Source organism: Entelurus aequoreus, linkage group LG21, assembly GCF_033978785.1.
Source record: "Entelurus aequoreus isolate RoL-2023_Sb linkage group LG21, RoL_Eaeq_v1.1, whole genome shotgun sequence".
Lineage (NCBI taxonomy): Eukaryota > Metazoa > Chordata > Actinopteri > Syngnathiformes > Syngnathidae > Entelurus > Entelurus aequoreus.
In genome coordinates, this window is record NC_084751.1 from 36,149,613 (window position 1) to 36,174,328 (window position 24,716).

General features: G+C 38.4%; 1 protein-coding gene and 1 long non-coding RNA gene across 5 annotated transcripts in view; one reads left to right on the forward strand and one right to left on the reverse strand.

Annotated features, from left to right (window-relative positions):
• LOC133638707 (MAM domain-containing protein 2-like) overlaps positions 1–24,716 on the reverse strand; it is a 40,975-nt gene that overhangs the window by 8,742 nt on the left and 7,517 nt on the right. For all 4 annotated transcript variants that reach the window (XM_062031578.1, XM_062031579.1, XM_062031577.1 and 1 more), the window contains 11 exons: positions 21,716–21,987; positions 19,897–19,981; positions 19,432–19,572; positions 14,427–14,704; positions 13,919–14,012; positions 13,075–13,221; positions 12,403–12,522; positions 6,079–6,218; positions 4,239–4,335; positions 3,715–3,870; positions 747–1,000 (listed from right to left, as the gene is read on the reverse strand). In XM_062031578.1, the coding sequence (XP_061887562.1) occupies positions 747–1,000; positions 3,715–3,870; positions 4,239–4,335; positions 6,079–6,218; positions 12,403–12,522; positions 13,075–13,221; positions 13,919–14,012; positions 14,427–14,704; positions 19,432–19,572; positions 19,897–19,981; positions 21,716–21,987 (1,784 nt within the window). The remainder of the gene's footprint in view (positions 1–746; positions 1,001–3,714; positions 3,871–4,238; positions 4,336–6,078; positions 6,219–12,402; positions 12,523–13,074; positions 13,222–13,918; positions 14,013–14,426; positions 14,705–19,431; positions 19,573–19,896; positions 19,982–21,715; positions 21,988–24,716) is intronic.
• LOC133638709 (uncharacterized) lies at positions 769–23,133 on the forward strand. The gene is made up of 5 exons (XR_009823675.1): positions 769–1,027; positions 6,054–6,237; positions 6,455–6,556; positions 19,466–19,549; positions 22,502–23,133. It is a non-coding gene; the product is annotated as an uncharacterized LOC133638709 (long non-coding RNA).

Consider the following 24,716-nt stretch of genomic DNA (forward strand, 5'->3'; position numbering starts at 1 on the left):
CAGAGAAAAACAAAAATACAACAAAAACCACCCCTGTCTCAACGCAGCATTTCAGAAGCTCTGACTGACTGCTAGGCCACTTCAAGCACTCACCACTAGCTTGCAGCACATTTGTGTTACTCATACAAATACGTTAGAGCAGGGCAGATTGAGCCCAGTTTATAATTCCCTGTTATACAGTAAGCCAGGCAGTCTTGCACTAAAGGAGGACTATGTTATTGTTTACTTTATTACTCTAGTATACTCTGGACTGAAGCTGTGTGCCTTCATTGTTTTTGTAGCTGTTGTTTTGAGGCATGTTTAAAAAAAAAAAATAAATAATGCACTTTGTGAAAGTCAAAGTATAGTATTTACCATAGTTGTAGTGGTCTCAGGGAGAGCATGTCCCAAATTCCAAGCTGCTGTTTTGAGGCATGTTAAAAAAACTAATGCACTTTGTGACTTCAATAATAAATATGGCAGTGCCATGTTGGCATTTTTTTCCATAACTTGAGTTGATTTATTTCGGAAAACCTTGTTACATTGTTTAATGCATCCAGCGGGGCATCACAACAAAATTAGGCATAATAATGTGTTGATTCCACGACTGTATATATCGGTATCGGTTGATATCGGAATCGGTAATTAAAAGTTGGACAATATCGGATATCGGCAAAAAAGCCATTATCGGACATCTCTAGTTCTTATAATTGCTTATGTTGACTGTTGGTCATCTTAACACTAATTAAACAAAGTTGAATTCTTACCTGATGTTGGTCATCACTCTGATATTCCACCACAGCTTTCAACCAGGCAACACTTTGCTCGCCTTGCCGCTGCCACAGTAAAACTTCCCGTTTGTTGTTTTGCAGCCGCACGCTGAGCTGGCCTGTGTTTGATCCAAACATGTTGTAGAAGAAACCCAAACACTGTACGTCCTTTGAACCTCTGACAGGAGGAGACAGCAGGCGGACGTTCTGACCGGGCAACATCGGGGACGCTTCCATGTGCAGATAATAACCTGTCAATCAAATCATGGCATGGACAAGTTAGTCACTAATCCCATTTGCACATCAACATCATAACAGGAAGTGTTTGTTAACCTTGATTTGATAGCAATGTGTTCACTTAGCACTGTGATGCTAACACTAAGAAGGCTGGAAAAAAATCGACTGGGAATTATAATATATTCCAAATTATTTATTTTATAAATAGTGCTTTACATTAACCTCTTAAGGCCCAAACCGTTTGTTTACATGTTTTTTGTATTTCTCTTTGCTATTTGGGCTTATTGGACCCTAATTAGAATAAAAACTAAAAATAATCTTTTGATATGATGTACTTAGTCCATAAGTACACAAACATGTACTTCATGTGCATGCAAATTTTTATTTTTACACTTTTTTTTTTCAAATTCCATTGTATGTTGTACTCTTCTGACACCACCAGATGGCAGTATAAGTGTCCACATAAGCAGCATAAGACCCCAATTCAGTAGTGTACACACATTTGGAAATAAGAGCTAAAAGGTGCTGTCCACGCATGTGGCCACTAAGGCCTTTAGAGGTTTAAGAAACCCATTATCTACATTTAAGCTACATTTACACCAGGGTGGGAGGCACTGGGAGCAAGTTGATCGAAGTGTCTTGCCCAAGGACACAACGGCAGCGGCGAAGATGACAGAAACTGGATTCGAACCCGGAACCCTCAAGTTTCTAGTCGGCCACTCTACCATCTACGGTGCGGCTGGTTTATGGATTTTTCTTTGCAAACGACCATAATGTTTTGAGTTCAACAAACTTTTCATATTACACCAACAGAGACACTGAAAAGGTGTGTTATTGTTTGTGCTACGGCGCCATCTTTTGGATGAGACCGCTTACTGCAGGTGCTCCGGGTTGAAAAATGTACTTTGTGTTTCATGCTTTGAACAGGAAGTAAGACGGTCCATAGCGTTTCGGGTCAAAAGGATTCGTCATTCATCACTAAAAGCAACGTTTGTAGGTTTTACAATACAACTAATACAATTCATACTTACTAAACCGTCCCATGTCTGATGTCTGTAGGGGTGTTTTCACGCATATTTGTGCATGCTATCGTAATGTAATCAAGCTAGTGTCATTATCATTTACAAATATGCAAACATTAATAAGTGTCTGTGCTTTAGTATCGTTAACTTACAATGGCATTCTTTTTGTATTGTTTCTGTTTCGTCAATTCACCAAAATGTCATTGTGGAGTTGTTGAGTCTTATTAGCTGATTGGAGACGATGATTTCTGTTTGTTTGATCCGCCGTTTTACTGCCGTGTTACAGACACCGTTTGGAAATAATTAAGGTATGTAAATAAACACTAGCAAAATATTTCGTACCGGTGTATATGTTTACGGCTTACGGTCCGGTGGGGCTAATATATGTAAAAATATATTTTCTTCTAAAATTTGGTAGTTTCCGAAAATAGTCTTTTTTTAAAATTTTTTAAATCCTTTTTTTTCTTCTCAAAACTCGACAGTGAGCCTTATAACCCGATGTGCCTAATGTATGGATGAATTCTGATTTTGCTTACTGACCTCGAAGCTATTTTATTTGGTACATGGTGTAATGATAAGTGTGACCAGTAGATGGCAGTCAAACATAATAGATATGTGTAGACTGCACTATGATGGCAATATGACTCAAGTAAACAACACCAACATTTTATATGTTCCATTGAAAATATAGAACATTACACACGGCGCTCAAAAATCTATCAAAATGTTTTAATACGACTTTGGTAAGCTATGAAGCCGCACCGCTTGATGGATTGTACTGTGCTTCAACATGCGAGTATTATTATGCTGTGTGTATAAGGTAAGACATTATCTGGCGTTGTGTTTCGCAATATTATGCAAAAGCAACTTTTCTTACCTTCTGGTACCTGCTGATCTATATTTGGGATCTGCATGAATCCTGAAAAATTGCGCGCGTCCACCTTTGTAGTCCATGTCGTCAGGCTTCTTATGTTTCGCTATCTTCTTGTTATGGGACATTCATCCTCCGCTGTTGCTATTTCTAATATAAAGTAGTGCAAAGTTCTTACTTATATCTGTCAGTAAACTCACCTGAAAGCGCTAAAACATACCGGTGTAGTGAGTTTACATTATTCACCCAAGTAACTTTGGTTATTAGAGAGTTCCGGTCGGACGGTTATTCACGGGACACATTCCCGGTGTTGTTTCCGGATGATTTAAGTAAAGTCTGAATGTTATTAAAACAGTTAGCTCCATCTTTTGACACTTCTTCCACTCCCATCCTTGCACGCCACACCAGTACAACAAAAATGACGGGGAGAAGACGCTGCCGAAGGTGAGCCACGTAAATAAGACCGCCCACAAAACGGCGCATATGGAAGCGACTGTCAGAAAGCGGCTTGAAGATGATCTGTAAAACATAATCTATGCAACATTTTGACCATTACATGTTATGTAGACCACAAGGAAGTGTTTTCATTTTAGAAAAAAAATAAATATATATGACTCCTTTAATGCGCCTTATAATCCTTATAAATGAAAACATTTTTTAAAAAATAGATAATCCGGTGCGCCCTATGGTCTGGAAAATACAGTATATGTTCTGCATCACATCCACTGACCTCCAATGTGCTGACATTGCAATGTTATTCTGCAGCATTAGCATTTGTAGCATTCCAATGAAGGCACTAATTACAGAGAGGATTAACAACGTGTTTGTGTCTCACCGAGTCCAGTAGTGTGATCTCCTCTGGGTCCAGTGTAAGAGGTCGGGGTTGGTCCCCTCCTGCGTTCCCAGTCAGCAGCATCATTCTGCCTGTCCTGAGTGTAGTCGCACAATCCTGCTTCAAAGTCACACCAACCTGGGGTTGATGACGTCAACCCTGCAACACAAAAATACAACTTCGATATAAAACGCAGCTCGGATGGTAGAGCGATCGTCCAGAAACTTGAGGGTTGCTGGTACGAATCCATCTTCTGCCATCTTAGCCACTGCCGTTGTGTCCTTGGGCAAGACACGGGACCCACCTTGCTCCCATTGAAACCCACACTGATGTATGAACGTTTGACCCTTGAAAAAGAGATTCCTAATCTCAATGGGACTTTCCCAATCAATAAATGTTAAAATACTGCAAAGAACGTTCTTGTTTTGTTGGTTGGGCTGAGTGTTCCTGCTTAGCTCAGCAGAAATTAGTCTGACTTGTGAAAGAAAAGTAAAGATTTGCAACTTGGAAATACTTTTTTTTTTTACCTGCTGTGAGCTCACAGTCTCCCAGACTCATGCTGATGTCATCCAGAGCCACAGAACCACAGTCCCACAGACTTCTGCAGGTGCTGACAAAAACCACCTAAACAGCCAAGGTAACTTGTTAAAAAAAAAAAAAAAATCCTTTACACACTTTCTACTGGTTCCTCCAAAAGAGCCGTTTCAAACTCAATTTTGACATTGTAACATTCCATGTAAAATGTATATATTTTGACAATGTTGTGTTCCCAATGAGATGTTTATAAACACTTCAGCTTGCTTATAGGAAGTTGCCCTTTGTGTTGCCCAGTGTGTGTTAATATTTTTTTTTTGCATGTTATTGTGTTGAGGGATTCAAGATTGTCATAATATATTTCAATATTAGCAGCTTAGAGTGTTCTAAAGACTTTGAAATGACACTTAAAGCAGCCATATTATGCAAAACCCACTTTTCTTGCCTGTTAGCACCTGTTTTTGTGCATTTCCAATCCTTATAAGTGCCGAAAATGTGAATTTACACGATGAAGGCATTGTGGAGGTACAAAACCCAAAACCAGTGAAGTTGGCACGTTATGTAAAACGCAAGTTAAAACTCTACTATGCAAAGCGAAAACCATTTATCAACAACACCAAGAAACGCCGCTTATGATGATTATGTTTTACAAATCATCTTCGAGCCGCATTCTCTTCAGGATGCGCCGTTTTGTGGGCGGTCTTATTTACGTGGCTCACCTTCGACAGCGTCTTCTCCCCGTCATCTTTGTTGTAGCGGTGTAGCGTGCAAGGACGGAAGTGGAAGAAGTGCCAAAATATGGCGCTAACTGTTTTAATGACATTCACACTTTACTTAAATCAATAACGGAGCAGCATCTCCTCATCCGCCAGAAATGTGTCCGTCCGACTGCAACTCTCTAATAACTTAAGTACCTTGGGTGAATAATGTAACTTCACTACACCTGTATGTTTTAGCGCTTTCATGGCGAGTTTACTGACAGATATAAGTAAGAAATTTACACTACTTTATATTTCTTATCGACTACGGTGGACTACAAAAGCGGACGCGCGCAATTTTTCAGGACTTATGCAGATCCCAAGTACGGATCAGCAGGTACCAGAAGGTAAGAAAAGTTGCTTTTGCATAATATTGCGAAACAAAACCCTTACCTTATACACACACCATAATAGTACTCGTATGTTGAAGCACAGTACAATCCATCAAGCGGTGTGGCTTCATAGCTTACCAAAGTCGTACTAAAACATTTTGATGGATTTTTGAGCGCTGTGTGTAATGTTCTATATTTTCAAAGGAACATATAAATGTTGGTGTTTACTTGAGTCATATTGCAGTCTACACGTATCTATTGTGTGTGACTGCCATCTACTGGTCAGACTTATAATTTCACCATGTACCAAATAAAATAGCTTAAAAGTCAGTAAGCACAACAAAAATTATTCCTTATATTAGCCGCACCGGGTTATTAGGCGCTCTGTCGAGTTTTGAGAAAAAAAAAAGATTTTAAGTGCGCCTTATAGTCCGGAAAATACGTTACACATGGCACAGCTGCACTGGCTGGCCTTCGTTACAAAGGGCTTTTAAACAGTATACAATGCTGGAGGTACACAGTGGAACCTGCTGATGTCGACGCCACTCAGATTGGCTGACTGACAACAAAATAAGCGGTTGAATGCAAAGTGGGTGTTGTCGAGATAAGTGTGTTATAATGTAAAGACTTCGCTTTGCAGAGCCCTAACTGGGAACACAGTGTATTTCCCTTTGAAAAAATGATGTCACTGCCAATCAAATGCTGCTTTTTTCCCCAGCCTCCATCTCAAAAACATTCCTGACCTGAGCAGGTTGTGATGTCTGGAAGGTCACATCTGTTGCTATCCATATTCCCCTGGACCTCTCCCCCAGTGTCCAGATCTTTTCCAAGCTGCTGCCCTGCTGCAGATACACGACCAGGGCCACGCCCGAGTGGTTGATACCTGCAGTAATTCTTGGCTGGTGAGTAATTGGAATGCGTCAGCAAAGGTTAAATCGAAGCAACTGGACTAACTTTTGTTGAAGACCTTTCACTTTTTGTCCAAAAAAACTTTTATTACTCATGTTTTCCTATGTACTATGTGTAATACAACTACCGGTATCATCTATGTTCTGCTCATAACAATGTCTTGACATCACTCCCCCAAAAATGGTCTTTAACAAGCTGTTTTTCCACCAGGTAGGCGAATGACCTATTATTATATAGGACAGGCTGTGAGGAACTCGCATGGCTGCGGTAGTTGTGACCCCAAGATGCAGGAAACAGGAGAACGACGTGCAGGTAAGAGTCTTTTATTCTACTCAAAATAGGAGGAGCAGTATTGCATACAGCAAAAGGTCCTTAACATAATTAATCCTCGAGCACTGTCGGACAGGCGAGGCAGGCCTAAATAGCAGCCTGATTGGCAACTGCAACCGGGTGTGCCAGGCTGCCAATCAGGGACAGGTGAGGGAAACGATCGTTCGGGGAAACATGCAGGAAGTGGAGCAAAAATAAGAGCGCTGACAGGAAATAAACACCAACCAAGGAAACATAACCAGACGTGCAGTGACAGATCGTCACACAGGCAACAACCCCAACAACAAAAACCCTTTTTGGACCCAGCAACGAGAGAAATAGCGAGTACCTCCAGGAATTTGCAATGTCACAATGGCGCCAATTCATGAAAATTCAACCATTCTCTTCAAATTATGCAGGAGTTTCACAACGTTGTCTAATGCCTGCAACTTCTCTGCACACTTTGGCCAATCAGCGTCATTTTCACCAATAGAATTTTTCTCTGAGCAACGCTCAAACTCACACCTCAACTGTCTAATTAAAAACATATGTTAGCTTCTTGTCTGGACAAAGAAATATGTAACAATATATCAACTCTTAATTCATCAAAGGACACAATTGTCGCCCTCCCGGACATCTCAGACCTACTTCCTCTTATTGAGTTTATTTCGAACATGCATGCATACATCACAATTTCCAGTTTCTCTTTTCAACATGTTTGAAAAACGAGTGGGAAGAAGCAGAGCTTATTTAATCCTACCCCTTTTCCTTAACATAGCAGTTGCTAACACTTTTGTTCACTTCCTGTTCTCAATTTATTCACAATATACTCCATAAATAAAAACATTAAAAAATAAATAAATAAATAATAAATTAGTGAAGTGTGTGAATGTGAGTGTGAATGTTGTCTGTCTATCTGTGTTGGCCCTGCGATGAGGTGGCGACTTGTCCAGGGTGTACCCCGCCTTCCGCCGGATTGTAGCTGAGATAGGCTCCAGCACCCCCGCGACCCCGAAGAAAGTAGAAAATGGATGGATGGATGGATAGTGAAGTAAGTTGTATTTCATATGGTGAGATAAATAAGATTATCAATAAATTCAGAATGTTTATCATGGTTCTTTTTTCAACACTTTATGTTTGAAGAGTTTCTAGAATTGGATAATATTAGTACATTGTTTATTCATTTGTTTAATCCATTCCATAATTTAATTCCACATACTGATATAATAAAGGTCTTAAAGGACTTAAGTGTTGTATGCCCATACAAATATTTTAAATTACATTTTCCTCTAAGGTTATATTTCTTCTCTTTTGTTGAGAAGAATTATTGTACGTTCTTTGGTAGCAGATAGTTTGCTTTGTGCATAATTTTAGCTGTTTGCAAATTCACTATGTCGTAGAATTTCAGTATTTTCGATTTAATAAATAAAGGGTTTGAATGTTCTCTATATCCAACATAATGTATTATTCTAACTGATCTTTTTTGTAACACGGCTAATGAATGAAGTGTACTTTTGTAGTTATTTCCCCATATTTCTGCACAATAACTCAGATATGGTAACACTAGCAAGCAGTAGAGAATATGGAGTGATTTTTGGCGCAATGCAAAATTAGCTTTATTCATTATTGACGTGTTTCTTGCCACCTTATGTTGTATATTTTTTACATGATTTCCAGTTCATTTAATCATCAATCATTATACCTAGAAATTTGATTTAATTTATTCCTTCAATGTCTAGTCCATCTATTTGTATTTGTGTTTGACTTTCCCTTCTACTGTTACCGAATAGCATTATTCTAGTTTTACTGAGGTTTAAAGATAGGTTTGGAAAAAACAGACTATCTTTAATTTATTCATTTCTTCTGTTATTTGTATTAGCTTTTGTGTGTTCACTCCTGAACAAAATGCTGTATTACTGTCTGCAAATAATACTAACTTTACGTTTTTTGCAACATTACAAATGTAATTTATATAAATATTGAACAATTTTGGTCCCAGTATTGATCTCTGTGGTACGCCACAGGATATATTTAGTGCTGTAGACATTGGTTCCCCTCGCTTCACGTATTGTTTCCTGTTGGTTAAGTAGCTTCTAATCCTGTTTAAGACCAACCGTCTGATGCCATACCGTTATAATTGTTTAAATAAAATATTGTGATTAATTGTGTCAAATGCTTCAGTTAGATCCATAAACACTGCTGCTGCACACTGTTCCCCATCTATTGCATTGGTAATTTCCTCTGTTATTTCGATTAATGTAATATATAAACATTGACTTCTTAGTTTACATGTATTTATACATTTAACATTAATTTTTCCAAGGTAAGACAATTAAGAACTCATTTTTCCATTTGCAATGCTGTCCTAGCAAAGAGGCAGCATATACATGACAGAGATGTGGAAGTGTGACGATAATCTCTCATCATCTCTTTTTTACCAACAAAAGTAGTGCGAAAGATCGCTCTCCACAGTTCACAAATGCTCTTAACGTGCGAGGGTAAATGTGTAAGAACAAAAATAAATGTTTAAGATGGACAAACACTTGTCAAGTGTAAAACATACACGGAGAATGTCTGCAAGTTGTTGACGACAGAGCAGACAATAAGGAAGCCTCTGGTGGTGTTTCCTTCCATAATTAGAATTAAATATTACTATTTTTAGTCATAATGAATTAAAACAGGACAGTTATTTGACAATGAACTCTGAGTACGTACGGTACTTTTACTGCCATCAGGTGTCCACTTTTAAGTTTGTGTGGTATAACATTGTAAAACATCAATATAGTATTTGTTTTTAAATTTTTGTAAAAAATACTGTGCTTTTTGAGGTTAAGGTTAGCAGGAACACTTAAAACACTGATAATAATTTCATAAAATCACAAGTTGATTCAATGTTATTGAAAGAAAAAAGCTTCAGACATTGCAATGTTGGCATCAACTTTCTAAAAAAGCCGCCACAAATTCAGGCATTTTAGGCCCCAACAATCACAGAAAAAGCCAGCAAAATCCTAGAGGGACTGAAAAGGTGAAACATTTTAAAAAACAAACGGCCTTAAGCAAAATTAAATTTGGGGGCCCTCTATTTCTGCCAATAGTATTGATTGTTGATCATTCACACACCTACTATAAACTCATTGTGGCTCTGGCAGTGTTGTTTACATTATTCTATTGTTAGCCTGGCATGTCTTTACATATGACATGTCATTTATAAATACATGGTGGTGGCCCAGTTAAGAACATAAATAATACCAATGCAATAATAACACAAATAATACCAATGAATGAATGATGTCCACATATGGTTACTAATTTCAAAATGTAGAACATTCAGCTACAAGAGTGGCCTAAGGTTGAACGTTCCAAGTGATAAAGCTTCGTATTTACAGTAAAAGTGTCATCTTGTCTCATCAGTCTTGTATATATTAGTCTTAAATTGCCTGTTAGCTAATTGTTATTCTTTAATGTTTCCATTGTGCCGAGAGAGCACAGTCCAAAGTTAAATTCCTTGTGTGTTAAAACATATTTGGCCAATAAAGCTGAGATTTGGTTAATTATTTTTGGTAACAAAAACCTGCAACAGCAATATGCAAAAATAATTTGTAGTGCAAGAAATAATTTAAGTGCAACAATAAAATCAGTCAGATAAAAACAAAAGTAACAAATTCAATTGTACAAAAAAATCCAGATTCAAATAAAATATCAAGCAAATACCTAAATCCAGATTCAAATAAAATATCAAGCAAATACCTAAATACAGAGTTAAACAGAGTTACCAGTAACAAGGTAAAAAAAAATGGTTTAAAAACAAATATAAAGTTGAAGAACCAGGTCAGGGGTGTCCAAACCTTTTGACTCAAGGGCCGCATTGGGCAAATAAAAGCCAACTGCATGTAAAGTAACTATATATATATATATATATATATATATATATATATATATATATATATATATATATATATATATATATATATATATATATATATATATATATATATATATATATATATATATATATATATATATATATATATATATATATTAGGGCTGTGAATCTTTGGGTGTCCCACGATTCGATTCAATATCGATTCTTGGGGTCACGATTCGATTATAAATCGATTTTTTTTTTTTCAATTCAACACGATTCTCGATTCAAAAACTATTTTTTTTCCCGATTCAAAACGATTCTCTATTCATTCAATACATAGGATTTCAGCAGGATCTACCCCAGTCTGCTGACATGCAAGCAGAGTAGTAGATTTTTTTGTAAAAAGCTTTTATAATTGTAAAGGACAATGTTTTATCAACTGATTGCAATAATGTAAATTTGTTTTAACTATTAGATGAACCAAAAATATGACTTATTTTATCTTTGTGAAAATATTGGACACAGTGTGTTGTCAAGCTTATGAGATGTGATGCAAGTGTAAGCCACTGTGACACTATTGTTCTTTTTTTTATTTTTATAAATGTCTAATGATAATGTCAATGAGGGATTTTTAATCACTGCTATGTTGAAATTGTAACTAATATTGATACTGTTGTTGATAATATTCATTTTTGTTTCACTACTTTTGGTTTGTTCTGTGTCGTGTTTGTGTCTCCTCTCAATTGCTCTGTTTATTGCAGTTCTGAGTGTTACTGGGTCGGGTTTGGTTTTGGAATTGGATTGCATTGTTATGGTATTGCTGTGTATTGTTTTGTTGGACTGATTAATTAATAAAAAATAAAATAATTTTTTTTTTTTTTTTTTTAAATAAAATTTTTAAAAAAAAATCTATTTTTTAAAAATGAGAATCGATTCGAATTCGAATCGATTTTTTCCCACACCCCTAATATATATATATATATATATATATATATATATATATATACTGTGTATTATATATATACCTGTATGTATATGTTTTTTTAAATATCATTCGTTACAAATATGCACATCGGGTTGCTTTTTGGTTCCATATTGGTGCAAACCGCAAGCATTTTTTCGTTACATACTATGTTCTTTGAATATTACCGAATGTTCTGCGATGCCAACACTTTAAGTCTGCACATTAATTTCATACCCAGTTGAAGAGGGAAGTTCGCCAAACATGAAAGAATACAGAACAAACTGTGATAAACCCATTTTTCAAGGGTAAATATGCTGTTAAATGGATGCGCGCGCGCACACACACACACAAACACACATTACAACGCTTTTTTTTGCCACACAGCAGTGTCGATTGTGACTTAACAACAATCTTTCGTACCAGAATAACACTTCAGTTTGCATTTATTACAGCAAGCGATACCAGACTGAACAACAACACATACCTTTATAACTACTTCCACTTTAACAACCCTCCTACACCTCAGACCGCGACGACAACACAAGATGAAGTACGAACGATAAAACATTGACTATCAAGAGTATGTTGAATTCGACTCTTACCTCGTTTACTTTCCTGACGACTTCCTTAAAGTTTTGTATTCAATCAGAAATATCAAACAGCTAAACTGCGGCAAACATGGGGAAGTGTGGAGAGTGTTTTGCATATATTACTCATCATGCACTCTAATGGCTGTATATTCATCCAACCATCCATTTTCTACTGCTTGTCCCTCTCGGGGTAATGGGTGGCTGGAGCCTATATGTGTAATTGTAAATCATATATACATGTTTTATAATGTCCACAAAGTTCAATGAGCAGGATGTGTGTTATGTGCGACCGTATGTTGACTTTATTAGTTGGTTGTAAGTTCACTTATGCTCTAACAAGAAGTGTCCAGTTGCCTCAATTCAGCCTTTGCAGATAATCATAACCAGGATGACTGAAATTGTACAAAGATATCAAATAAGTGCTCCTCACCCCTGACAGTGAAGTAAAATCTCAGGCAGTACTTCATGTTGGCCGCCAGTGTTGGACTGATTAAGCGACTGATGTAGCTGGACTCTGTGTTCAGCTGGGAGTGAGCCAACAAGAAAGTCCCTGAAAGTAAATCGAAAACAAGAGTAACTATTTTGACATTGATTTTTCATATTTTATTTAACATCTTTACGCCGAAGTACATCAACATAAAAATGTTCTCCACAGGTGTGTAATAACGCGTTGCATTTATTTGTTACATTTACATAATCCCATTTTTAGATAAACTGTTCTTGTACAGTAGAGTAGTTTTATTGCAACATACCTTTTACTTGAGTATTTTTGTGATGAAGAAACATTACTTTCAGTTGTCACATTGAATTTCATTTCATTCATTTATTTAAATCACCATTATATATATATTTATAATCTATTAATTACTGCCTGCAAAGACGTTTCATTTAGCTTGTTAGAGAGACTTCTTCTGGATTTTTGGTTATTCTATCCACATTTGATGTTCTCACTCATCTACAAGTTTACATTTTTTTAATCAGTTTGGGTTCAAGTTCTGCTCAGATGGATGACCAGACTATGAAAAGCTCAGACATAAAACTCAGCGAGTTACATTTATAAGCCCTTTTTTGTACCAGAATTCCAGTTAACTTCAAATACAACCTGCTCCTGATGTGTGGTCCCCGTTCCGAAATAGATTCGGCTTTACGCACACACTCCTCCACAATGATCCTGTTCCTTGGTCCTGGGTGTACTGGCAGAAACCTGACTCAAAGTCGCAGTTGGCGATGGACGGATCAAAGGTGGGCTCTATGAAAAAAAATAAATGTCAGATCAAGGTTTAATTATGTGATTCTGAAGAGTTTACTCAAAGGACGGTCAACAAGATGTCCCTATATGATGGACCCTGTCAGACGGTTGTGGTTGTCTTGTGGTCTTCTGCTTTCTATAGATCCTGAAGATTTTGAGATAGTTGCTTGGAAACTCAATCTTTCAGATCCTTAACACAAATGTTCTATGGAATCAGGCTACAAATGGTCAGGTTACTCCGAATCTTAATGTGCATTTATTTGAGCCACTCTTTTGCTGCACTAGCTGTATATTTTGGGTCATTGTCAGGCTGAAAGAGCGATCCAAGACCATCTTCAGAGTTCTGGCTGAGGATACAAGATTCTCCAGGACAGTAAGTACATTGTTACATTCATCAATCTCTTCAGTGCGTGAAGTCTTCCTGTACCCTTAGCAGATCTGACCAGTCCCATCTGACCAAACATCAATCAATCAATCAATGTTTATTTATATAGCCCTAAATCACAAGTGTCTCAAAGGGCTGCACAAGCCACAACGACATCCTCGGTACAGAGCCCACATACGGGCATCCGTATGTGTATCCTCTGTATCCTTCAAGCAAACTTCAGAAGGGCCCTTTCATGTGTAAGCAACATTTACATACAGTATTTATGGAATACGACCGTCTAAAATACAAGTAGTGAGCGATTTAGCTTACCTGTGTCGGAGCTGCAGAACTCAGGTGAAAATGAAATGTCATCAATTGCAACGTGCCCACCTCTCGGGCTATTGAAGGCCACCTCGAAAACCACCTAAAGGATACAACAAACATTACTTTTAATTAATCCATGTTTTCTAGCCTGCATCAAGCTATAGCTAGGAATGTTTGTTTCTTGACAACCATCATGTTTTCCACTGGGCATCCTTCTCACATAAAGGTTCAGAGATACTTTAAAAAAATGTCTTGCGCCTCCAAATATGATCAGAACTTTATTTCTGCCACAGCTCTTGTCATCCAAACGTGTCTAGCTTAAGGTTTAAGGTCCCAATTGATTATCAGTTCTACACAATTAACATTGGCTTATAAACATACTAAATTTGAACATGATCTGACCAAAACACACACAAATCCCTGAGTCCAATGTCCTTTTCGGTACAGCCAACCATTATTACAGCTCATGACGCTAAAATAATGCTAAAAGTGTTCATGATATGTTTATACTGACCTGCACAGAGTAAGGAGCCCTCAGGTCCACCTGCACAGGTATCCACTCTCCATGTGAACCACTCCAGTTGCTGGTGTTTCTTGGCCCCACCCTCCACAGCTCCTGGTACTGACCCAGTCGGTCTCGAGTGTAAACAGAGAAGAGGTTCCCTCCTTCATCACTGCGCTGATAGTGAAACGTCAGGCAGCCAGAAATAGGCACGGTAGTCATTGGGGACACCAGTTTGGCCACTTCTTTGAACGTTTTGGAGTAGATGGAATCCACGTACATAAAGTGACCTAAGGACCAAAGACACTATTATTGTTTGTAAAATATTGTGTGTATCAGCACTTTTTGAATTTGAAACAACACAAGAGATTTTAATCTGGATCTCATTAGGCCCTTTTTCACCGCAGGAACTTTCCAATTTACCCAGGTAAATGAAATACCCCCTGCGTTTCCACCAAAAACTAGACGGGTTAATAAAGTTCCACCAAGAACTAATATGATTCATAGTCGCTGGGTGGGACTATGGAAAGTTCCTGGAGGAACTACTGAGGGCCGCTGAGTGGTGGAACACAGTTGAGGCGGTTGTAATACTTTATATTGAAAATAACAGCTGCCAATACAGTATGTGGTCACAACTTGTTTATTTCTTGTGTATTTCTCTTGGAAGATAGTTGACCAAAGAGTGAAAGAAGTTTGGAGTTGCAGGAACTTTTGTGTGAAAGCTATGAAAAACTCTGATTGGTGGAACAATCTTTCAGTATTGTAGTGTTTAAACTAGTGTGCGGTTTAATGTTGTTTATCAATATTTACAAGCGTAATTTCGATATGCGTAACTACAAGAATTGAACAGACCAGACAGGCAGTGGACGAGTGGAACAAAGGTAAATCACATCAAATATTCAATATTAATTTTGTTAAATGCTAGCCTGTAACAGTAACAGCATTTGTGTATTAGCCTCAATGCTAATGCTAATAGGCCATCGCTAAATCTGATTTTGATTGATTGATTGAAACTTTTATTAGTAGATTGCACAGTACAGTACATATTCCGTACTATTGACCAGTAAATGGCAACACCCGAATAAGTTTTTCAACTTGTTTAAGTCGAGGTCCACGTAAATCAATTCATGGTGTGTTTGTGTTGTCGCCGTAAGATAAATACTGGCATTTATTATTGATATATTATTTACAGCTTAAATGGATAATAAAGACTCGCCTGACCCTAATGAATGAATTAATTACTGAGGGGACGACTTTCTGACAGTTGGACACTATAGACAAAAGCGTGACTAATTATGTACAATTATTTGTTTTTAAATCATGGTTTTGTATCTTATTTTTTGTATTTTATTTACTTACACTTAAGTAAAATAAATAGGACCTAATAGTGTTTGTTCATTTCTAAATATACTGTAACACTCTGCATGTCATGTCATCAGCGTGATTTGTATAAACTACGTACCTTGAACTGTGAAATTAATTGAAAACGCAAACCACAGAGGTCTACAGGAACCTATAGTTCCAGGAACGTAAAGTATTTGAACTTTTGGTGGAAAAGGTCCTATTGCCAACAGGCAAGTTTCTCCAGACCAGAACCCCATGTGACATATTGGATTAAAGGTGTGCTCTCTGTGGACTTTGGTGATACTTTAATCCGATGATAAAGTTATACGGTGTTGAATGATGTTTCATCACTGTGCTTTAGTTTAATTTTTCTTCCTTCAGCCTTGGTAAATATGTGGGTGCTCTCTCTCCACCCATAAATCGTGCTATATGGCCATCAAGATTTAGAAGGAAGTTGACGTTCACGGATGATACAAGAAGTTATATGTCCCATTCTTCAGGAGTGATTTGAAACCCAAGGATTTTCCTGAGGGTACCAAAAGAGTGAGATCACTGGTAATGTTAAGGTCTTGCATACATAAAACACTTGATGTAAACGTCCGCAACGCCAAACATCCGGGTCAGAAACTCCATAACCGCCAATGCTCGACCTGGTTGACTTTATGAGCACCAGAAGAGTGGGTGTTGTTGCAATGGGGAGTGAACAATCACATATTCAAGACTCTTATCAATATCCAGAAAGTTATTGAGCGCCCATGACTCTGCAAATATCTCACTATCATCAGCAAGGGTAGAGGTCGGTAAATCTTTCATCAGTGAAAGATGCTTCTTCAGTTCAGACACAATAACCAATCAATGCTGATATTGAACATTGTGGAAATGTCATGTAGGTCAGCTAAGATCTTCTGTTGGATCCAACAAAGGCTTAAAACATCTCACAGAATCACATGATGAAGTGGAAATCTACCAAAAATTAGAATATCATGTCCATCATGTCATCAATTCAACTTTAAGTGTGAAACTATTATGTGATATTAGGTCATTACATGCAAAGCAAGAGATTTTCAATTCGAGATGTTCATAGGCTATAAGCCATAATCATCAACATTACATCAAAAGAAGTATTGACATATCTTGAGTGGCATATTATGAGCGTATGTCATATATTATTTTCACCTTGTAAATCTAATTGCTGGAATAAACTAACCTTTGCACGATATAAAACATTTTTGAGTTTCACCTTTACATAGGCTGCAATTAGGGCCCTATTCTCCCTTGTGTTTAAGTGAAAAAAAATTGCGTGGATTCTGTCAGTGCGGCATTCTCCTCACCAAGTCTGTCACTGCAACCTTTAAATGTGGGCCTTCGCTGTCAAATCTGACCGTTTGGGTATTCTCCCATCAATTTATGTAATTTTGTTCTGAGGCTGAAATAAACCTTGAACGGCTGCCAGCATCTTCCAAATTTGTCAATACACCAGGGCAAAGCTTACTCCAGTCAGCAGATGTCGTGTGATCAGGATTCCAAATAGGTAGATGTCTTCAATGTCCTCATATGAAATAATCTCCAGGCACACAATCCTCCACTTCTCCCAAGAGTTCATTGTGTGTCCAGCAACAACAAACCTGAGCTTTTCGTCAAGAAGATCTTGTCAATTTCGTTGATAGGCCAATTGATCAATTCCATTGTTCAGATTTGGGAGAGCAGTGCAAAAAGTGGCTCCAAGAAAGTTTAAGACGAGACAAAATGAGACAAAGAAGCGAAAGCAGTCGAGATAAATGTCCGCCTTTGTTGAGAGACAGACTGAGAACTGAGAGCTGAGAAATGAGGAGGAAAGGACCATAATGGCACTCTGTATTAAAAACCAAAATGCACATTGTTGTCTCGTGAGTGTGACCGCAGCAGAAGGGGGCCGCACATATAGCTGCCATTTTTAACATCCTAGCACTAACAGACGTTTAGTACATCTGGACCGTGATCATTGAACTATGTGACTAACAGAAAATACATATATAACGTAGTGTCTATCGACTGATTCCATTGATTTTTCGGTGGGGTGGACTTGTCCGCAGGCTGGATGGGAGAATACGGATAAGAGAAACTAATTTCAAGCAAAAAAAACAAAAACGCTGATGCGCCAGCGGTAGAATAGGGCCCTAAGTCTCATTAAGGACAACACCAGATTTAAGGGAAGACTGTGAGCAAAGACAAAAACAGACTATTGTTGAATCTCAGTAAAACTAAAATAATGCTATTTGGTAACAGTAGAAGAGAAAGTCAAACACAAATACAAATATATGGAATAGAAATTGAAAGAGTAAATGAAACCAAATTTCTAGGTATAATGATTGATGATAAATTGAACTGGAAATCTCATGTAAGAAAGATACAACAAAGTAGCAAAAAACACGTCAATAATGAATAAAGCAAAACATGTTCTAGACCAAAAATCACTTCATATTCTCTACTGATATGAGTTATCTGAGTAGAAATATGGGGAAATAACTACAAAAGTACACTTCATTCATTAACGGTGTTACAAAAAAGATCAGTTAGAATAATACATAATGTTGGATATAGAGAACATACAAACCCTTTATTTATTGAATCAAGATACTGAAATTCCACGACTTAGTGAATTTGCAAACAGCTAAAATTATACACAAAGCAAACTATAACCTGCTACCCAAGAATATACAACAATTCTTCTCAAAAAAAGAGGAGAAATATAATCTTAGAGAAAAATGTAATTTAAAACATTTGTATGTCCGTACAACACTTAAGACCTTCAGTATATCTGTATGTGGAATTAAATTATGGAATGGATTAAGCAAAGCAATCAAACAATGTACTAATACGATCCACTTCAAGAAACTCTTCAAACTTAAAAGTGTTTACAAAGTACAAAGAAGAAGAACCATGATAAACATTCTGAATTTATTTCATCCATCCATTCATTCATTCTCAAAATAATCTTACTCATCTCATCATATGAAATATAACTTACTTCACCAATTATTATTTATTTATTTATTTTTATTGTGATTACTTATGGAGTATATTGTGAATAAATTGAGAACAGGAAGTGAACAAAAGTTTTAGCAACTGTTATGTAAAAGAAAAGGGGTAGGATTAAATAAACTCTGCTTCTTCCTACTTCTTTTCGAACATGTTGAAAAGAGAAACTGGAAATTGTGATGTATCATGTTGTATGCGTGCATGTTCGAAATAAACTCCAACTGAACTCAACTCAACTCAAAGACAGAAGGACTGTCTTAAGCTACCGAAGACACTTTAAATGTCAAACTGTATTTCCCTATCAAGTCCTGCTCTATGACTAAAAATGACTTCTCTGACATGTTTATTGTCACAAATATGACTATTCTGACGTGAAGCCCAAAGCAAGCAAGGCAATCCCTGGCTTTGTTGAACACAACCAGTTCAAAAAAGCTGGAGTAAATTTCCTGCTGCACAGATGACGGCACATTAAATCAAGTATATTTATATTTGCCAGATGTTGGCTAAAGAACAAATCTGATCAAAGACATTTGTTATTTATTAACATCAAGGTTAGTTGCAGCTATTCTTTCCGGGTTCCAGCAAAATGACCCACGAAAAGCTCATAAGTTGAGGTGCTACTGTACTTATACGTGCAAGTGTGTTCCTCACTCACCTGTCCTATTGTTGTTTGTGTGGTCGTCTGGCAGGTCGTTGTCAAGCAGCTGGCCGCCGCCAGCACTTCCCACGTACCAATTCACGTTGGCGTTCCATTGGTTATTGTAGCCGCACAGGTGAGACTCTTCATAGTCGCACTCTACATAAACACACAGTACACCATTAGCCACAGGCTTTTGACGTTTCGTGTGTCTGTGTTCTTTTGAGCTCCCGTTAAATGAATGTAAATTAGTATGCGGATGACACTTCTGGACCACCTCAATGCCATTATGCTAAGAAGAACCAGATGGCGAGAACACATTACACCTGTCAAACTGATTGAGGTCAAAGCTCAAAATGAAGTATGGGTCTGTGCAACACATTGAATGTAACTACAGCGTGCCCACCCCCCAAATACAGTATGATTGATGGACTGATTGAAAAAGTCTGAGTGTGTGAGCGAGGAAGGAGTGACATCACCGACCCAGGCAGTATCCAGGACTAATGTGGATCTCATACACGGCCACGCTGCTCCCAGCCCTCCGCCCAGGTTTACCTTCAATGACAAGCTAACACACAACACATGTTTGATATCAGCAAGCGATGATGTCATCAGAGGGGAGAGATCATATCAAAGCCAAGGTCTGGACAAAGTACAGTTTACACTAAACACATTTTCATGGCATCGGAAGAAAAGAAGCAAACTGTTCATTAAAACTATTGTTCTGATGATTGTTCATATTCATAACCCTTTCCCTCCTAATGCATGCCCTGGAAACACTTTGTGTTTATGCGCACAGGGGCCCACAAGTATAGCAGACATAGCTCGCCATCTCGTAGGTCATGACCTTGTCAAATCCAGAGCCACCTCTATATAAAGAGCATAAACACGTGCTCTACTGTTCCCACACCATGTTTACATTACGTGTGCGCCTCTCCGCGCACTTTCTATCGACCATAAATAGTCCATGTGTAATGTTGACCTACTTCTGCTTAACTTTTTACTGCATGAAATAGAGCAGTTTTTATGTTATTATGTTTCAATAAGGCGGTGCTTTCTGGGTGTTGTTGATAAATGGCTTTTGCTTAGCATAGTCAAGTTCTAACTTGAACTTACAGATGTAGCGACGAACTGTAGTTACTGACAGTGGTTTTCTGAAGTGTCCCTGAGCCCATGTGGTGATATCCTTTACACACTGATGTCGCTTTTTGATGCAGTACCGCCTGAGGGATCGAAGGTCACGGCCTTGCCGCTTACGTGCAGTGATTTCTCCAGATTCTCTTAACCTTTTGATGATATTACGGACCGTAGATGGTGAAATCCCTAAATTCCTTGCAATAGCTGGTTGCAGGCCAAAGTTGCCCAAATCAAGAGTTTTTTTTAATCTGATTTTTTCCATCTGACTGTTTTCATTGCAAGAAAAATGTGATTTTTATCAGACTACCTTGTAAAATTGCATTTGGACCCAAACAAAGGAAGTTGACCGGGAGGAAGTCGCTACCACTACAAAATAAAATATAAGTTGCCACACCTTAAAAATTAGTGTGTTTTCACGTGAAAATATATTAAAGTAATATAATGTGTGAATGGATGTTCATAGTGTAATATTCTTGGGAGGTTCTAATCTTTTAATGGCTGTTGAGTAGAGGATATACGTGAGTAGTTCCGGTCCTTCAACAATCACAATTTTTTCGGAATCAAAATTCATATTCTCATATTACATATAGCCTAATTTTTGCACACTATTGACAAGAGATGCACCGAAAATTTGGTCATCTTAAATAGACTTTTCTCACCGAAATCAGATGTTGTGATGAAATATCCACTTCCGCTGGCGACTGCATTTTTCCCGGCGCAGCTCGCCCAAAGCTGACGAAAAAGTCACATTCGGGACGCTTACAGGTCGCATTGCGTTTATACTGAAGTCATATTCGAAAAGATCAGATTCCAATCGGATTTAGGACTAGCTCTTAATGTGACCTGAATCTGATGCCAAAAGATCCGATTTTTGAAGTACTTTGGAGCGCCTACACTGGCAAAAAAAAATCTGATCTGTGTCACTTGAGGGCAAAAACATCAGATATGGTGTGCTGTGTAAACGGGGCCATACTAAATATGGGGCTGGACAGTTCCAGTGATGTCATTGTAACGCAAACTAAAAATATAAATGGGGTTTGTGGAAGTGTTTAGTATTTTAGCAAGTGCTTCATCTGTCCACTTCAAATAACTGCCGTGGAAAAATGTTCATGACGGAAAAAAGCATGTGGTGGTCTTAATACGGGTTAGATAAGATGAATTTTACCCGGGAAGGATCAGTCCTGTTCTGCAGGTCCATGCTCGCAATGACCCAGCTGTCTGATGGTTCTTGGCTGCTCCACAGTGGCCTGTCAAAGCTCTGTCCCTCCGTGCGCTGCAAGACCTGCAGACTTCCTGAGCCGCTGATCTGGTAGACTACCCTAAGGCAGCTCCACTCGCTGTGCTCCAGAACCGGACTAAACAGGATTCCTGTCACATCTGCAGTCGCGTCAGAGTCTTGGTCCGCTATCAAAGCTGCCTCGACTGCAAGAAAATGTCCTAAAATACATGATAAAATATTGTGATTAACACATTACAGCCACTTCCTTTACGTACTTAAGGACAAAATATGTTGTATGGGTAAGTGTAGTCATCCATTTTCTATCGCTTATACTCTTCAGGGTCACTGGAGCCTATCCCAGATAAGTTTTGGCAAAAGACAGTGAGAAGTGATGCATATTTACAGACAAAGATTCGTTTTATAATTAGTTATTGGTTATTAATATCAACATTTATTTTGCTCTATCATATTCAGAGTGCTGAGTGTGTGACAGAACAGCAACTCTTAGCAACCACAACCTTGTTTAGCCTGTTAGCTTCCTGTGCTAAGTGAACAATGGTCATTAAAGAGTGAAAGAGTGATATTGCAGCTGGAAATAATTTTTATGCCACAACAATCAGCCTCAACAATTAGGTTTCCAGGTTTCACGGACTAAAGTCAAAACTGAAATGTTGGCTGGTCTGGTGGTCACTTTCTGAGAGGGGGGTGTATCATAATGACATTTGTTTTTAGGATCCAACAGTAAAGTCCATAGGAGCCCATCAACATTCAGCGCCGGGAGGTGGCAGTAGTGGGGCAGTACAAGTACCTGGGAGTCCACTTGAACAGCCGACTGGACTGGAAGGACAACAGCAAAGCTGTATACAAGAAGGGCATGAGCAGACTCTTTTTCCTGAGGAAGCTTAGGTCCTTTAATGTGTGCAGCAAGCTTTTGGAGATCTTTTTTCAGTCTGTTGTGGCCAGTGTCCTGTACTTTGCAGTAGTTTGTTGGGGGAGCAGCACCAGCATAAGGGACTTAAACCAGATTGACAAACTGATCCGGAAAGCCGGCCAAAATACTGGCACACAGTTGGAGGCTTTTGTGTCAGTGAGGTACAGGAGGAGACTGGACAAACTGTTCGCCATCATGGATACTCCTGCTCACCCACTCCACCAGACAATTGAGGGTCAGCGGAGCTCATACTCCCCTTCAGCTTCGTTCCCACAGTGTTCGATTCAAGAACTCCTTCATTCCGCACTCCATCCAGCTGTATAATCACTCGCCATATAGCAGTAGATGATATCTGACTATTGCATGACCGCTATCCTTTGTAACTGAGCTACTGTGTGGAACAATTTCCCTTGTGGATCAATAAAGTTTGTCTAAGTCTAAGAATCGACAGGTTGATTGTGATCAAGAGGTTGGAGAATCCTGGTTTAGACTTAAATCAGAAGATTAACGTATTCTTCGACTAACACTGAAAGGGAACAGTAGATCTGTCGCCACAGCTTAACCACAAAAGTCAGTCTCTCATGAACTGTGACTCATGAGTTGCAGCCAGGCCCCACACAGTCCTGGACATGACCTGTGCGAACCAAACGCAGCCGCACTCGCCTGCGCCAACCACTGGAGGGAGGCGATAAGAAGACGCACGGACACGATGAAGACGATTCCTAAGGTAAAGACATTGAAATGTTTAATCCAGACAAAAGCTCACAACCAATGTTCCCTCTAAGGTGCGCGCCTGTGCAATTGCGCACTGCTCAAGCGTCCTCTGCGCACGGTAAATCTATGCCACGCACAAAATCAAATAAAAAAATAAGCGCATAACAATTTTCGACACGACACGGACACGACAGAGAAAACAGTTTTCGTCATTATTGTTCAAATATTGTAACGTCTGTCGAGACGCTTAGAGGACATGAATTCCATCGATCACTTTACTGAGCAAAACTCTTTATTGTCGGCCAAAACATTAGTAAAAAAAATGATATCTAACAAAACTTGTCATTTTCTGCAGTACAAACCAGACCAAAACCAACTTTGTTATATCAACAGCAGCCACTCGCTCTTTCTCACTTGCGCCAACACATGCACATATGGCACTTAGCCAGTGATGCGTTTACAGCCACACAAAAAGGCGGACAACTCCAACACCACACATAAAGTGTAATTCTAGGTCGTTACACTATGATTTACCAATCAAATGTGTGCTTATTCTAGTGTCGTTTATTGGGAATCCTAATTTATAAATATTAATGATGAGATGCTGTTAGTATATTAAATAAATACTAATAAAAATATATTTTTTACAAACAGGAAGTTGCAGGAATGTACACATGATCCCCTGCTTACATCTCAGTGTGCAACATGTGAATGTTTTAATGGGAACTAAATGCAATGTCTGAAAGGGGTACAAACTATTTCCAAAGCAGGACCTCCACCCAGACAAACAATACAAGTACACAGTTCATGTAAAACAATATTTTTTGTTATTGTCATTGTAAGTGGGCCTAAACACTTATATTAGAAAATAACCTCATGGAAATGACTGCTGTCATTTGATTATAATAATAAGAGAATGTTGTCTGTCTATCTGTGTTGGCCCTGCGATGAGGTGGGGACTTGTCCAGGGTGTACCCCGCCTTCCGCCCGAATGCAGCTGAGATAGGCTCCAGCACCCCCCGCGACCCCGAAAGGGACAAGCAGTAGAAAATGGATGGATGGAGATTTAACTTGTTATTTAGTCAGGTTTGGGACAGGTGTGCTGCTGGTGTAGCCACAGTGTGCACGTCTGATGTCGCTCACATGGGCTCCACTGAATGCTCAGGGAGTTTTTGCGTTTGCTCACACACATGAAAAATTAGAGGGAACATTGTTCACAACATCATCAGACAACAATACTGATTCAAATACTGATTGTATTTCGTAAACAACTAAGTCTGTGGAAGAATGGCCAATTCCAAG